Source organism: Rhea americana, unplaced genomic scaffold, assembly GCF_003343005.1.
Source record: "Rhea americana isolate MKP2758 unplaced genomic scaffold, rheAme1 scaffold_52, whole genome shotgun sequence".
Classification (NCBI taxonomy): domain Eukaryota; kingdom Metazoa; phylum Chordata; class Aves; order Rheiformes; family Rheidae; genus Rhea; species Rhea americana.
In genome coordinates this window covers 3,382,736-3,400,778 of record NW_028186668.1, presented here as the reverse complement: position 1 = coordinate 3,400,778, position 18,043 = coordinate 3,382,736, and the positions used below count along the sequence as shown (strand labels likewise).

At 37.4% G+C, this 18,043-nt stretch overlaps 1 protein-coding gene across 1 annotated transcript in view; it reads right to left on the bottom strand.

Moving 5' to 3' along the window:
- Nucleotides 1-18,043, bottom strand: part of MYO16 (myosin XVI) — a 384,245-nt gene that overhangs the window by 241,106 nt on the left and 125,096 nt on the right. The window contains exons 3-4 of the mRNA XM_085318127.1: nt 14,368-14,438; nt 9,959-10,102 (exon numbers count right to left, since the gene is read on the bottom strand). Coding sequence (XP_085174253.1) covers nt 9,959-10,102; nt 14,368-14,438 — 215 coding nt within the window. The remainder of the gene's footprint in view (nt 1-9,958; nt 10,103-14,367; nt 14,439-18,043) is intronic.

Below are 18,043 nucleotides of genomic sequence, written 5' to 3'. Positions count from 1 at the left end.
AATCCACTCTGACGAGTGAGAAGATTAAGAAATAATACATACGATTTACAAATTACAAATTTAAGTCTTTCTTATTACATCAAAATGAGGAAAAATAAAGCAAAGTGTGGGGAAATTCTTGTCCTTCCAAATAATGTTCATATTCCTTTGGAGGCCACAAGTATACAGACACAGCTCTATTGCTCACACAGAGATGAGAGGTTTTACTTAGCGCCAGTTCAGAGTACCATCCAAAGTACCTCCATCCACTTATACAAGTGTAATACAGATCTTCGCTAGAGCCTCCCATGTACAGGCCCATAAAGCTATCTCAAGCACAAACTGAGAGATGAGAAGCCACATCTACTGTTGCAGGGCCTTAAATACTGCCTTTCTGATACTTTGCTTAGGGTGATGGAGACTGTGAAATCCACCTTCTACTTCCTCTCTTCCCTAGTGCACTCCAGGCTCTTTCCACACTCTGCTTCTTTTCTTAATCGTGCTGGCACACCCGAGTCCTTTGCTCCAAAAGACTTCTAAACATCTGCAGCAGTACTTTGAGAGCCTTTGAAAATAAGGACAAAGGAGGAAGCTTCTAGGTAACATGGACATACTAGAGACCTCACAGAAGGACTTAGAAGAGTCTTTGAAAGAGACATCACAGACCTGCAGTTTGAAGRCAACAGGCCACAGCAGGAACAGATACAGCTGATAATGATGATAGAAAACTATGTGGTTTATACAAAAATAAAACAAAACAAAACAATCAAAAAACCCCAAATAAATCAAGTCCCAAGCTGGAGCCACAACACAGAGTTTGATTACACTTTTCACATTTCACCAGCATTAATCATTTTTGCCTAAAATGTTTATGCAATATTTCTTGCTACTTTATTCACAGCCTTCTATGTCTAGTAAAAAGTCTTGCAAGTTTAGTCTAGATCTTGGTGAGAAGTAGGCCTTGAAGTTATTTGATACATCTAATCTACTTAGTTAAAAAAAAATACAGTATGAATGAAAACCTCTTTTCCATTTCAGCCTACAAAGGGGACAGTCATGAATGTAAATAAATCAATTGGGTCTAACATTTCTAAAACTTAACTCCAAAAACACATAACCACTTAGAGATGATTAACCGTATTAAACTCTTTTTAAAATGTCTTTATATGAAATAGCGCAAGATCTGTAATGTGATGATATATTTTTTACAGAAATAATCTTCTAAACTGAGGAAATTTTATTTATTAAAGTCTTCTCTATAAATCATTTCAGACTGATTAAAAGTACCTGCTCTTCTCTGTATTTCTCCCATTCACTTCTGAATGCTCTGTTAGTGATAAGTCATATGGTTGATTCTCAGGGCATAAAACAATTTGCAGAGTAGGATCAGTATATTCGGAAGACATCCTGACCACTGAGTACATTTTAAAATGCCCAAATAAACTCAGTGGTGGATAGCCTTATGCTGTTAAAGTATTCTAGCCAACACTATTCATCTACTGTTGGTGACTGTATATCCAACAAATGATTCAAGCATACTGCCTCCCTTTTGCACACTGCTAAGCACTGATCTCCCTAAGTTCTTAAAAGGAGAATGAAGGAATAAATCTCCACTGTGCAATGCATTGTGCGAACATTAGAACGCAGTCTAGTATTCCTAGTTTTATTCAATAAGATCTGGCACTATATAGAGAGGAAAACATTACTCATGTTGCCCACTAAAATGTGCATCCTGATGATGGCAAAATCTATAAACATGCATTCTCACTTGCTTTATTTTTTCTGCTGCTCTTAACTTTAGCTCAGTCAACTTAAGAAACTCCATGTCTCTTTTAAGGGTGTGGAAGAAACTTCCCCAAAACCAAAACCTACTGTATTAAAAAAGAAAATGCATTACCATCAACCTATTATGTGTATATTCACTGATAAAGCCCAATGATGAATTATCTGTGACACACTGTGACATTAAGGAGTAACAGCAGGCCAAAAAGAGTTCATAATACAAACACAGTTATCTACAGTCAAAACACAATCACAGTTATCTTGAGAAAAGTAACTAAACATAGGAGCTTAATATGACTGTGATACCTAAACACTATGTTTCAGAAATAGGGAGAAAATAGTGTGCCAGGATCCAACTAAATATATCATGGAATTACATAGATATGAGTCAGAAATTTATCAGTTATATTTTTTCTATTTAATTTGCAAATGCTTTTGAGGTGGAGGGGATATAGGAGAGGAGGACAGCCAGACAGCTTGACCTCCTTTGTCTGTTTTAATGATCCAGTGCTAATTCTTACAACAAAGAATTCATAACAACAAATAAAACTGTCAAAATGAATAAAAATGAACAGAAAAAGAAAAAAATAAGATTCTTCAAAGTGATATTTATTTACATTTCCTATTGTTTAAGTAGCTGAGGTTAATTCACTAAATYCCAACAGTACTAATGTTACTCTATCAGAAGAATTTGGTCAGATCTGATTTGCACCAGATAATTTGATTAATACACAAGTGAAGGTTGGCTCCTCTTAAGTGTCAAACAGAAAAATACATGAAGCTAGAAAGTGTACACTGCGAAGGAACAATTATACTGTAAGCCAAGGGTAGAAATTTAAAGATACAGCCACTTAAAGTGGTGCAGAATGGACTGAACACTTTCCTTCAGCTAACAAAGCATGGGCAAAGCATTTCTGGAACAGTCAGTTAGCATTTTCTATAGGATAAACAACTTTAGATATTAAAATAATAAATTTTAGGATCTGGTGTTTCAATTYCATATAAAAAATATGGAAGAAAGCTCACGCAAAATGCAATTTTGCAATGTGCCCAGAGATGATGGAAAAGGCATGCAGCACAGTGGGACAGAACTGCTCTTAATAGGTCCAGTTCTGAGTGCTCAGTTCAAAAGGCAGCRAGACAAGATAGAGCAAACACTTCTAATAACAGCTGGTTGCTTTCACGCCCTCTTGGAGGTTTCATTTGGGCACAAAGGTATACAAGCCTATACATCTTTGGTCTTAAGTGAACGGAGCTTCAGCACTCTCCTCAACCTGCTACAGAAGCTTTCTGAATACAACTTTTACAGAAGCAGTCCCCTACCCCAAGGAGAAAACCTCCAGCCTCAATGCTGCCAGACAACGATTTATGAATCTGACCTTTTCCACCCCATTAGCATGTATGGCAACCAGACCTCTAAGGATTACCTTGATCTCTGTATTTCCTCATGTGCTAGCAGCTGCCCCRGGGCAAGTTCTTCAGTGGCTGACTGTTTTAGCAGATATGGGATATATTTCCTGGTTGTACTGTCCAGTGCCCTCCCTTGCTGACATCTACAAAATGGAGGAGATGCAAACTCCTTCCCTGGAATGCTATTGTACCTTGAGTAAAAGGTTGAGTTTGGAGGAAAAAAAAAGGTTCAAGCACTCCATCCTGCACTGATTCTACGAATGATGCCTGCAATGCTAATCACCATTTAATTTGGATGTGATAGCAGATTATCATATTACAGACAACCACAGCCCCTCCTAGCTCTCAGTGAAAGGGATTTCAGCTAACAAGCTTTGCTTTGTCTTTGCTTTCTAGCAGAGGACAGAAATACTGAGCTACCAACCCCAGCTCAGCTGATGAACGATAAATCACTATCTTGTTTGAGTCAGAGGAACATGAAGACCACCAAAAGTGGGATATAATCAGAAGTGGGGCATGCTTAGTTCAGCTTTCGTAAATAGTCTTCTAGGATTTATATATAACCTATACTTCTTTCATTCTGATTTCCTTGTAGAAAGGAAAGTCCTCATTGAACAAAACCTTCACCGGCTTCCATGGCATTTTTGCAGGAATCAACTTGCACAGGTTTCAATTTCAGGATCTTGCTGTTATCTTTTAGCTCACATCTTTAAAACAGGTAATACAGGACTGTCTAGGTTATAAAGTCATTTCAGAAAAAATACAAATCTAAAAGTAATTCTTGAGGGTACATGAAGTGTTATTTACTCTTCCAACTAAAATTTTTGGCATAATAGAAGCTGCCTGTAGCTCATATTAACATTATCCAAACCCATGCTACACATTAGACATGGCCCATGAAACACTTCAACCTCAAGGCAAAGTAATTTCTAATATCAAATACTCATGCAAAGACAGTTCAGGGCTGTGAAAAATACTTCCCTCCAACCTCAATTTCCATTTTCACTTAGTGAAATATTATTAAATACAGCATTAATGTCATGGTTCAAAAACTACTGCTTACCTAAGAATATTTCCCTTTCTTTGCCACAATTTTCTATTTATTATTCCCTTCCCTGAAGGGAAAGCATAACGTTATTATTTATGCATTCAAGGAAACTCTAGCTTGAGAAGTGCTGACCACTTAGAATGTGGGAAAAAWTTGCCAGAAGTTATTACAAATAATACATAAAATTCAAACATGTATTGTAAAAATCCATATGGATATACCACTCAGTGAAAACTTTAATACATAAGATGACCTATTTAGCCCAATGTATCAGAAGATACTCAGAATTTCAGGAAAGGAGTGTTTGTAATRAACAAGGAGCAAACTGAACAATGCTCAAATAAAATAGGATATGAAAAATAATTCTAGATATAGCCCTGGATAAAAATACTTAATGAGTCTTTACCGGACTGAGCTTCTTGGAAATTCACACCCAAGTACAATCCTAAATGCTCCTATTAACATCAAAAGTAGTATAGCTTTCAATATTTTTGAAAATTCCCCATTGAGCAATATAACAGTTGTTACAGATGAGCTTCTCAGTTTTAACCACTTTTGTGGTTCACACAGAATCTAACAGATGCACTGACTTCAAAAGTATATACATAGTACAGATCAAGAAAATTTAAAAGATCTTAATTTAAAAGACCTTACAGAAATTTTATTCTTGATTTGCCAAAAGTTGTTGCAATATTTAGAATAGGATACTCCTAGTAAACATATGAGACAGCTGCAGTTTAAATAAGTAATACTACTTTAAACACTAAAAACAGAAAATAATAGTTTATATAATACATTTCACATTTACTGGGCCTAATTACAACTGTAATAGACAGGTTGAGAAAACTGACATTCCACACAGACCCACACATTACAAAGGCTATATTTATGCCACTAAATCAAATGTGCCTGGGAACTTTGTAGGCATTGAAGACAGCTGGAACTAACCTCATTTATTCCAGTAAATGATAACATAACAACTGGATGCAAACTGGTCCCTGGAACTTTCTAACTTCAGAACCTGCTGGAAGACTGTCTGGAAGAGAACTAGGTGGCACATGCCACAGTCATGCCAGAGAATATTCTAAGTTTACTACAATAGATGATCGTGGTCCAAAAATGTTCCTGGATGCTATTTAACCTTCTAGAGCAGGTACAGCCAGAGGCCATCAAAATCATGAGAAGTGATCTGGACAGATTTGGTACAGTTCAGTGGTTAAAGCAAAAGTTACATACTGGAAAAAGCAACCAGAAGACACAGTAAGAGTAATTCCACATTCCATATTAAGGTTTTAGTGACACCCCTGCCATTTACAGAAGGTCAGGTAGTAGCCAGAGTATTTCTTTCAGATACCTGACATTATATTATAATTAGCATAGTTATTAACTCAAAATCATATAATTCACTGTGCTGAAGTAAGTCAGATGATCATCCCCTCAACTATTGAAGAATACTGAGACTATTCACTGGTGGTGCCATTATAATTGAATATATTATATATTCCACAACATATAATTTTCAAGTCTAATACAACATGCTGACTTTGACCTATGAGATTCTAAATGCAATCAGTCTTATTTATGTTATTAAAAAACATAAAAGAACATCACAAAAATTCTTCTCATAAAAGGTTTCATAACAATTTAAGAACACAACCTATGTTTATAGGGACACTTTTTTTTTTTTTTTTTTTTTTTNAAGAATTCCTCCATTGAAAAATTCTTTCAGATTTGGTGTGATAGAACAAGAGTCTTCTTATAGGAAAACCTTCAAGACTTACCTGTCCCATCTTCAAATAAAGTTCAAAATTTAGATATTCAGAATTGAGGTGAAGSGAAGGAAAGCATTACTAATTCTGAACTGAATAAAATATTCTATTTTGGATTTATTTTCTAATTTAGTTTAACTTTACTCTGTTTTCTATAAAATGAAGTATATTTGTTAGAAGGGAGAACATCTGTACATTTTAGCAGCAGCTTGCATGTAACTGAGAAAGTCTGAAACAATAGCTCTAAGATGTAAACTATCCCATTAATCTCAGTGGATGCTAGTTTGTATGCTGTTTACTTAAAATTAGCAATTAAGCATCAGAGCATTCATACGAAAGGAACAGTATTATGAAGCCTACCCAAAAGYATAGTAAAATACTCTCCTAGGAGAAGATATGGATTTGACTCTTCTGCAGAGGAGAAGACATTTGGACGCAAGTCCTCAGAAGCCCAAGAGGTCTCTAACCAGTATGACACTGAGAAAAGCTCCCCTTCCCATCACTGACCTAATGTAGGCATATAGTTCCAGAACAATGTTTCCTTATACAATSCTTAACCTTTCCTTACAACAAATTAGACAGCTATTAAAAAGGACAAAGCTTAGGTTTACCCTTTYATTTAGTATTTCCTATTGTCTAGCTAGACAGCTTACCATTCAAAATACTGCCTCATTTTTAGGCTTTTAATTTTCTTGTATACTATGTAAGAGACCTGAGCATTACAGTTAGGATCCTAAATTACTAAAGGTGGTCAGATGCCTAAAGTTATTCCTAAGCAATGCAATCCTTTGGAAGTGCATTGACAGTAACTTCCTGACACAGGTGATGGAGCAGCCAACAAGGGGAGGTGTTTGGCTGGACCTCATACTTACAAACAGGAAAGACTATATGGGGATGTGGAGGCTGGAGTGACCACARGATAGCGGAATTCAGGATCATGAGAGGCAGGAATAAGCAACGAGCAGGACCACAACCCTGGATTTCTTGAGAGCAAACTTTGGCTTCTTCAAGGATCTGCTTGGAAGAATCCCCTGCAAGATGGTCCTGGACAGAAGAGGGATCCAGAAGAGCTGGTTGATTTTCAAGAATCGCATTTTCCAAGCCCAAGAATGGTACATCCCAACAAGCAGGAAACCAAGCAAAGGTGGCAGGAAGCCTGCACAGATGAACAAGTTGCTCCTGGCTAAACTCAGCTGTAGAAAGGAGGCATACAAGAGGTGAAAGCAGCGACAGGTGGCCCAGGAGGAATACAGAGACACTGTCTGAGCATGCAGGGATGAGGTCAAGAATACTAAAGCCCACCAGCAGTTGAATCTGCTAGGGGTGAAAGTCAGTAAGTGTTTCTACAGCAGCAAAAGTAGGTAGGGAAATGTGGAGTCACTGCTGAATGAGGCAGAGGCCCTGGTGACAAAGAACTTGGAAAAGACTGACGCGCTCAATACCTTTTTTGCCTTGGTCTTGTAAAACTAGCCTTCAAGACTAAAATTAGGCTACTAATTACTTATAAAACTACCCASGTCCCTGAGACCTGCTGGAAAAATTAGAGCAAGAAAGACTTACCTTTGGAGGAGAAAATTCAGGTTAGGGTACATTTAAATAAACTGAACATACTAAGTACACAGAACTTGATAGGATACACACAAGAGTGCTGATGGAACTAGCTGATGTCAGTGTGAGGCCAAATCTGATCATCTTTGAATGATCATGGCAATCAGAGGGGTTCCTGAGGACTGGAAAAAAAAAATAAATGTCCCTCCTGTCATAAAGAAGGCCAAGAAAGAAGACATGGGGGGAACYACAGGCCAGTCAGCCTCACTTTGCTCCCTGGGAAGGTGATGCAGCAAATAATCCTGGAAACCATTTCCAAACACAGGAAGGACAAGAAGGTGCCTGGGAGTAGTCAGCAYGAATTTAAATCATGCTTAACCACCCCGACAGCCTTCTACAATGAGATGACTAGCTCAGTCAATGAGGGGAGAACTTTAGATACTGTTTATCTCAACTTTAGCAAGGCTTCTGACATCGTCCCCCATACTATCCTCATAGACAAGCTCATGAAGTACAAACTACAAAACGGACAGTAGGATAGACTGAAAACCGGCTGTACAGTTGCTCTCAAAGGGTTGTGAACAGCAGCTCAAAGAACAGCTGGAGGCCAGTCACTAGTGAGTACCCCAGGGGCCGATAGGAGGGCCAATACAGTTAATGACTTTCACTAAAGACCTGGATGATTGGATTGAGTGCATGCTCCAGAAGTTTGTAGATGACAGAAAAGTGGGAGGGGTGGCTGATATCCTAGATGGCTATACTGCCATTTGGAGGGGTCTCAACAACACTGCAGAAATGAGCCAACAAGAACCTCATAAAATTCAACAAAGGGAAATGCAGGTGGGGAGGAATAATCCCCACACACGAGTGCAGGCTGGAAGCTGATAGYCTAGAAAGCAGCTTTGCAGAAAGGGTACTGGGCATCCTAGTAGACCACAGGTTGACCATGAGCCAACAATGTCCCCTCATGCTGAAGAAGGTCAATAGCTTCCTGCACTATATTAGGGAAAGCATTGCCAGTAGGTCAAGGGAGGTGATCCTCCCCTTCTACTCAGCCCTAGTGAGGCCAAATCTGGAGGGCTGGGTCCAACTCTGGGCTCCCCAATACAAGAGAGACATGGACCTACTGAAGCAAGTCCTGCAAAGGTCCAAAAAAMGATTATTAAGGAACTGACACATCTCTCATAGTATGAAAGACAGCTGAGAATATTCAGCCTGGAGAAGAGAAGGCTTAGAGGGATCTCATGAATGTGTATAAATACCAGATGGARGAGTAAAAAACAGGAGTCAGACTCTTTTCAGTAGTGCTCAGTGAAAGGACAAAAGGCAGTAAGCAGCAATTGAAATATAGGAAATTCTTTTTAAAAATAAGGAAAAAAACTTTTTTTTTCCCCTCTAAAGGAGGTCAAACCCTGGAACATATTGCCCAGAGAGGTTGTGATATGCCTGATGAAATTCAAAACCTTACTGGACATGGTCCTGAGCCACCTGCTCTAGTTGACCCTGCTTTGAGTAGGGAGACTGGGCTAGACAATCTCTAGAGATATCATCCAACTTTAACCATTCTGTGATTCCATGAAAGCTATTATCAAATATATAGTCTTGAAAAAATATTTCTCCCTTCATCTTTACCCATAAAACATGGAAATATCATTATGAGTACACTAATAAATGCTGATCTACTTGCAATGATTTATTAAAATCATATACACAGTTTAAAATTATATAAATAGATTAGAAAACAGTAAGTCAGATGGTGAACCATTTTTGCACTATTGCTTTAAACAGTATATAAAACAAAATGGTACAATCGGCTGCATTAAAATTCTAGACTAAAACTAAAGGCTGGGTTCCTAGGCATGGAAGCACAAGAAAAAGCTGTTTTCTACAAAGGCTTGAATGCCTTAACTCTTACTATATTGGGTATTCTCTACTTCAAAAATTAAAAGCCGTTTAGAAAATTTAAATTGGCCTTACTTTGGCCACGTTCACAATTGCTTCTTTATGAATACTGAGTGTAATTGAGTGTATACTTGCTTTTAAGAAGCAGCTCTTGATAAGATTGTCTGGCAACTCAACCCTTAACAGAAAGTGACAAGGAGAAGAGAAAGGAAATTATCTGAATATCCCATTTGGGACTGAATGCTTATCAGAGATATAAGCTCATGACTACAGGGAAGAGACAGAGGAGACTTGGCATGACATTTATACTGTATTCACTTTAGAGACCTAAATATGCCCTACTATATGCCTTCTAAAAAAAATCAGAACCCTCCAAAATGTTAAGAAAACAAAGAAATATAATATATGCTTTTACTGATACGATTAGTTATATATTGMATTCATACAGCAGTTTCAGAACGTATGGTGTTAAATTCTGCTTCCTTTTCAAGTACACAATGCATTGTATTGTTTTACTTACTAGTAGCAGTAGCAGGACAATATCAGGATTATCACACGCACAGGCTACATGCATTGATGTCCAAAAATCCTCATCTTGATGATTTACATTAACTCCTCTATCAATTAGAATTTCTGCAGCAAATGCATTATCATAGCGGGCACACTAGAAGAAAGAAGAGGAGATTAGAGACTCAGGGGACAACTGAATTTATTATATACATTTTTTTCTTTTTCTTTTTTCTTTTTTAYCTTTTTGCCCCATTTACCATTTAAATTGAGCAGATCACAAACTGTAGTTTAAATAGCTGTTTGTAAGGGACAACAGCTGATGAGTCCATAGAAATAGCTTTGTGCAGACTAGAGGTTCCATGTGCAAGACTYACAGGGTCCCTTATTCCCTGTGAAACAACACTATGTGAAATCTGCTGAAAGCTACAGTGAAGGTGAGATTTTCTTCCAGATCAATACTGTCATTCCAAATCAGCGCACTGGCACTGAATGAACACACTGTGAGTAGACGGGTCTACATATATGCACACCACATATACACATGTCCACACATATACGAACTCCTCCCTTTTATGCAGTTTGTAACAATAAYATATGCCTTTTTTATACTGATATTATACTGATCCCCATTCAGGTCTCTGACACTGCAAACTAGTGTGTGTGAGCATGAGCGTGTGTACTTTGCTTCATTTCGATGACTGAGGTCACTATTTTTGCCAAAGAACTAGCTTTGCCATAGTTTCAAACTTAGTACTCTCTCATACCTTTGATGTTTTATGTATTTGCTCATGGATGATAATTTCAAGGACAATTAGAGAACCTAAGTTAAGATCCTAAGTCTAGTCTAATATATACTCACAGTAACCATTTGTAGAAAGACCCTCTCTCTTTCCCCACCAGAGGGAGGCTTCAGGGAGCCTAAATTTCTATACTGGACACTTAGATGCTTTGAATATCATTCTTAATCTCTATGCCTTGTCCCATATATAAAACCATGGTTACATTTTTCTGTCCCAGAAAACACACATATACACTGAGAGCATAAATATAATGAAATTTGCAGATAATTTGCAAATTAGGGTCACATAATTGTCTATATCACATATGGAAATTCACCATGGCTTCCATCCAGTTTGCTCACTCATATTAATTTGGTGTAGAAGCCAGGACATTGGAGTAAAAGAGGAAGAAGGAAGAGTACTTAACTGGATCTCACTTAAGTGGATCTCACTTAAGTGGATCTTCCACTGGGAAGTTAAAACATAACAGAGTTACTCAGCTGAACACACACTGCACATATTACTGGGCTCATTATCCCAGATGTAACATAGACACCTGCGAAAATGAAAATTAAACTCTAGGAGGTGAAGAGCAGCCCTGCCTTAAATAATTTCCAAATATGTTGGCTATTAAATTACAGAACAGAAATTAAGTTCTAATGTAATGAACTTTGTCTAGTTTGTAACTTATCTGATACCTCTAGAAACAGACAGAAGTTTTGGTTGTATCAGTATCATTGTTCAGCATACACTGAGTTATTCAATGTTCAAATTTTAACAAATCAGAGATAAGACATTTTCTAATAYAGGTCAGCACAAGCTCATATCAATCACATTTTCAACATATGGTTAAACAACATAACCATAACAAGTTGGCGTTGAAAAAAAGACTTTCTATAGAGCATCCATACAAAACAAATGACAAATRTCATTGTATCATTTCATGTAGGAATAATAGATATAAAGCCTTTTGTAATTAGCTACTAGTTTGAAAAATAGTCTAGATTTGCAGTAGCAGTATACTGCTGCTCCTTGATTCTTGTTTAATGGCCTTTGTGAARTAATTCAGAAACCTCAGTCAAAGTTGCAGGAGAAAATTACCACTTGTCCACTTTGTTGCTAGGGTGGGTTGATTGCCTGGGTGAGGTGGTATTATATTATTGTGCCTCCTACTGAATGAGCAACTTAGACAAGTACTGGATTTTGCTGTTTCTCCTTTTATGGATTTTAATGAGAGTTCAGTGAGCACCTTTGAAGCTTCCATAGCCTACATGAGATTCAAGCATACTGGGCTACTATCTGCAAAGACAGGGACAGAGTCCTTATTAAGCACTGTTACATTCATTTTTTGTAGAAGCATATCATATTCAGGAAGAATATGGAAAAGGGAGAAGGAAAAAATATATTAGGAATCTGKTTTTTTTGACTGAATGAAATGTGARAATAAATATATTTTCTATTCATTCTGGAGCAAAAAGATTTACCCTATAACCAGAAAGAACTAACACCGATCAGACTCCTCCTTCAAGAAGTAGCTTGCATAGAATTACAGTGATAAAACCARTACACACAATGGAGCTTAAAAAAAAGTTTGTCAAATTACTATTTTGAGTTCTTGCTGAAAAAGAAACTTGGTTTATCTTTTTCCTTCATCATGACTACCCTCTTCTGTTTGCACTACTCCTACATGGGGGCCAAATTCAGGTTTCATTGAAATGAATTAGCATTTTGCCCCTGTCTCTAACAGGACAAGCATTTTGCTTTATATGAATTAAGAATGCTTACAAGCAACTAAACTGAGGCAGTAGGTTATACACTGCTTTGTATAGCACTTTTGTTACTGCAGGGAGTTTTCCCTCCTTTTGAAGTGTACGTGTGACTGTGAAGTAGCCAGTCCCAATGGAGAGATACTGAATGYGCTAGACTAATGAGGCATGATACAGAAGAACATGAAACCTGAAAAGACACTGTTCACTAAAATCTGCAATTAAAAAGTGCATATCAGTTGAATTAGACAAAGCAAGCTAAAATCCCTAAAGATGGATTATTTTTTTCTCTTTTATTATAAAATGTCAATGGGACAGATGGCACATCAGCCACACTGAAGACCCATGTTGTCTCCTAGGGCTTTCACCATAAGGTAAGATTTGGAATGTCTCAGTTTTGGGAGTCTCAAAGATAACACCTTATACRGACTGCATTTTTTAAAGAGTGATTGGTTCAGCACCTTCACAAAGGATAAAGAGTTTGAGAATAGACAAGAAAACTTAAGTTTCTCAGCTGTACCTCATTACTGCAGCCTCCCCTTATATAGGTCTGTATTTCCCAAAGTCCTTGGTAAMCAGCATCACCACAGAAGATGGAGAGCAGAGACTCATTACACAAGGAAATGGCTACATATTGCAAGAGTATGGTTCCAGGAGCGCTGCATTMCAGTAATGTTACAGGATCCTTTTTTGATCAATAAATTGCTCTGTCAAGGGAGGGTGTCAAGAGCATGGAGCTGGACTCTTTCTAGTGGTGCCCAGTGACAGGACAAGAGGCAATGGGCACAACCTGAAACACAGGAAGTTCYAGCTGAACTTTTAGAGGAAAACTTCTTTACTGTGAGAGTGACAGAGCACTGGAAAAGGTTGCCTAGAGAGGTTGTGGAGTCTCCTCTCAAGATATTCAAAACCTGCCTGGATGTGATCCTGTTTAACATGCTGTAGGTAATTCTGCTTGAGTAGGGGTTTGGACTAGATCATCTCCAGAGGTCCCTCCCAACCTCAAACATCCTGTGATTCTGTGTTTTGTGGATCTACTAAGAAAAACTGAACTAAAATGAAACACTCTGCTAGCAGACTTTTGAACAGATCAGTTATGTCCTTGTATTTGTGAAGACACATTTATTTCAGAAAATTATGCAAAAAACTTGGATCCAAGTATTTTAAGAGAGTTTCAGACTGAACAGAGAGCAAACCTGCAACTGAAGTGTTACAGAGCAAAATGCAGGATCACAAGGCTTAGGAATTTATGATGAGTTTTGCCACTCTCTTCAGCAAAGGCAAAATTTTACCTCTGCAGTATTTTTTCCCTGGCTGTCTGTCAGTTTTTCTCCCATAAGCCCTTACACATTGTTTCTGTTTTAGTCACTGAAATAAACAACCTGGGTTTCCTTTTATCTCTCAGCTATTTAATGTAAATTGATATTCAAATAATCATAAAGTAAATGCATGTAATGTATAAAACATGTCTACGTAGGAAAGCAATGTAAGAAAATATACACAAAAACAAAAGTAGGATGTTACATCACTGCATTTTTCATATAGGATTCATGAGTCTTTGAATAGTATTATTCTATCTGTAGAATCAAGCAGTATTTCTTTTGGTTTTACTTATTGTGTAGATAATTAATATATAAAACATTTCATTCTACTTTGTTAACAACAACTCCTGTGACATGATCCATCCTTTCATAATCAATTTGAAAACCACCACTTACTTGACATGCATAGCTGGATGCAATCACAATCACTGTGGAGGACACTGAAGAAAAAAAATTATTGCTAAGCCTTTATTTTTGTTAATATGCCCAGTCATCTCAGAATCCCACCATATTTAYCCACAGCCACTAACACTAATCTTCAATCACTCTTACCAGATGCAGCAAGGAGCCTCCTGAGGAAATGAGTGTATGAGGGTCAACACCATCCTTCAACAGCCGTAGCACTGAAATATAAAAGAAAAGAGGAATAAGAATTAATGCAGCAATATACCCAATTCTGAGCTGTTAATAGCCTGATTCTTCATCATCTTCATTAACAGTTTTAATAATAAATGCAAACCTCTGAGATAACATTTGCAAAACTATCATGCCAGCATTTCCCATCTCATCTATTTTAATGAGTAGGCCTGGAAACATAGGACCTTTGATAATGATGTTAACTATGAACAATATCAAGGCCTTCTCAAGAGGAAAGATGAGGATATTTAGTTCTGTAGACAAGGGAGGGGAGAGGAGCGGAGGGGAAATCCAGAAGAGAGCCTGTGTCTGAAGGTCAATATTATCTGATTAGTTCATGTGGTAGCAAAATCAAAGTTAACTGGTTTTATTTTATTTCGTAGAATTCCCGTGAGACCTATTGGCTTTTTCAGTAAAATGATTGAGAGCAGTGTTCATAACTTACATCATTGCTCAAAGTTAATCTTCATGCCCATAGCTAAGTGAATTGCATTCAATTCCACAATGCATTGTCAGATCACTGACGCAGCATAATTCTTAAAATGATATTCTGGAGCCAAATTCCACTTCTAGTTACACATATCAAAACCTCTTTGAAATGAAAGCAGGCCTTTAAATGCAAGCAGAAAGCAATCCTGCATATTGGCGCTCCTTCAAGTATGAAAATTCAGTGCATTTCCCCTTGGTCTTTACTGCCTTTATAACCTCTTCACTTGGAATTAAAGCATTGACAGACTGATGCTATCAGTGTTCATTCCTGGAGCACGATTGCATAGTGACAACGCCAGACACTATCAGAGGAATTCACCCCTGTATTGCACCCTTTTCTTCAGTCAGCTGATATAAAGAACACCTTTACAAGGTCTCCATCCAGGAGAATTACTGCCAAGAGTCTTCTCTTTGTAGGAACACAGTTGGTTCTACTTCTTTCATCRTATGGAAATTCTGGTTTTAATTTCTATTTAAAAACATGAATGGAGTTGTGAAAGGCCGGCACAGAACTTGAAGGTCCAAATTCCCTGGAAGCTTGCACTTCTGCAACATCTGTCATATGGGAGGGCCATAAATTTGTCTCAAATCTGTTCTCACTTTTGTTGATCTGTCAAGAGACTAAACCATCTCTTTCTTGTCCATGCATCTTTTTGTGTTTTCCTTATCTTAAGAATATCTTTCAACTGCATGTTTTTTTCACCGTACATTTAAACTTCTTACTGCCTTCAAACATATAGCTGATCTATTTTAAACTGATCAGWTTTCTTTTCAAATACTGGCAATTTACACGGTATCTTCTGAAAATGTTCAATTATTTTCCATCATGTGTTCTAGAAAAATTCAGCCTGAAAAAGAAAATTTAGCTAAATGGTAGCATTAAAATGAAAGCAGACCATAAAATTCAGAAAGACTTGACACCATCATTATTAAATGCTGCACACATAGTAAACACACAGGCACATCAGGCACAGATGTACAGTACTTATACACATCCCTTTAATCTTTTTCTYTTTTTTACACTTTGAAAATCAAAAATCAATCCAAACCAGTTAAAATTCATCCTTTATGAATAGTTCTGTGGTACCTATTTCACCTCACTCAAGGTTTTGCTTCATTTAATTTATATAACTGTAAAAGACTTATGTTCTGGCAATGCCATTTTGAAAGTTAACTACTATTAGAAGGCACTGCTGTCCCCAGCATATCCATTAAAAGTAGAAGCGGAACATTAAGTAACATAGATTAAATGAGCTGTACAACAACTGCCAAGCAAGATGAAAAACACTGAAGGAGAGGGGGAGGGTGGAGAAACACTCACAAATTTTCATAACCTTGCAAAAAATGGATGAATGACAAAAAACAAAGGACTTCTTTCTGCTCTCAGATACAGAAATCCAATACTGAAGGATATAATTGTCCTCATCCAGACAGAGCCCATTAAAAATAAATATTCAGAACTAAGTTCCCTTCTTCTCCTACTTTTATTACCTAAACTGCTGATCATAAATGGAGACATTTTCTCTACCTCAAGTTTTAGTGGGTGAAGACCTTATTTTGAATCCCCCCTCTTTGAACTACATCCCAAAGAGTTGTTATTTTTGATATTTGTATGCTATGTAGTTTTCTTTGTGGGCCAGAAAATAAGAATTCTGTATCACAAAGGATGTTTTTCAGGCTCCAAAAGTAATTTCATTCTGCCAATCTTGTCAGGATTTCATCAGAACAAATTAACGTTTAAAGTCATTCCCCTTCCTGCATCTCTGTGTTTCGGGGTGGGGGGAGGGAGAAATAAATCCCACCCATTTCAGTCTCTAAGCCACTAATACAGTGTTTTTTATGTAACATTCTTTCTTATAGACTCTGCACATGGCTTAACCATGTAAACCATGGTTTCATCCACAAAGAGGTACTCTTTTGCAAATGTGGAGATTAAGGCAGATAGTCCTTAAAAATGTGGTTTGTAGGAATTATTAAACTACCATAATTCTGTTCTCAAGGAGATTTTAATTAATGACATGAACTGGAATATGTCATTYTTTGAAAATGCTGTTTTTATGGTGTAGTTGCTGCTGCCAAAAAGGGGAAGGCATGCTTTCCACCGCATGCTCTACTCTTCCCTCGTGCCAGCTCTCCCCACACATGCCACTGCACACTCAGCTAGACCAGCAAGTCTTTTTTATTATTATTTTTTGGAGGGATCAGAGTTAGTTTTCAGCCCATCAATACTGATGACTGCATAATTGCATAACCACAGAGGACACAAATGCATAGGCCGGGTGGAGGCAAATGAAATCATATTGTTAGGYAGTGTTTTCACAAGATGAGATGAGCTGATCCAGCAGCCAGCCTAAAGGCCCYTCCCTCATTCACCAAAGGTGATACACATCATCTACCCCTGCCTACTTCTGCCTCTGGGAACTGACTCAAACRGCAGAAAATAATCCCAGCAATAATAAAGTGGATAATTTCTTCTTAGGTCATTGAGATGAGCTCACTCAACACAGGYCTTGGGAGCACCAAAACTGGCAAAGGTAGAAAATGAAAACCTCTCGGGTTTGGCAGGACACATCACAAGGTCAGAGTGTTGGGAAACTGCAGATCTGAAAATATTCCACAAGAGTTTCATCTGGAGCCTAAAACAGTTAGTAAACAGGTGACAGAAAAACGCTGTGACTACTTCAGCATACAAAATACAGGCAATTTACTGAGTCTTTTGCCTCCATCAAACTCCCAAAGACGTGGTTCTTTRCAAAATAGCTTTGCAAAATGAAATAATGTGTTTACAGTCCCACTTAGCAACATGCTACTGTCGAGAACTTAAAAAAAAATAAGCTCATTTCTAGATCTGAGACCTTCTGACTTGGTAACAAATACAAAATAACCACCCATTTCAAGATTATATCATAAAATATTAATAAATAAACTGCAAGCTTAAACTAGAGTTATGGACTATAATTATGTCCATAAAAAATGATTGGCTTACGTATAAAAAATCAGGGTAAGTGGGTAAGAAATAAGCAATTCTTTTCTTTGGTTTATTTTTCATTATTGCACACAGCTTCATCAGTGCTACAGGAAATGCACATCACAAAGACTACCA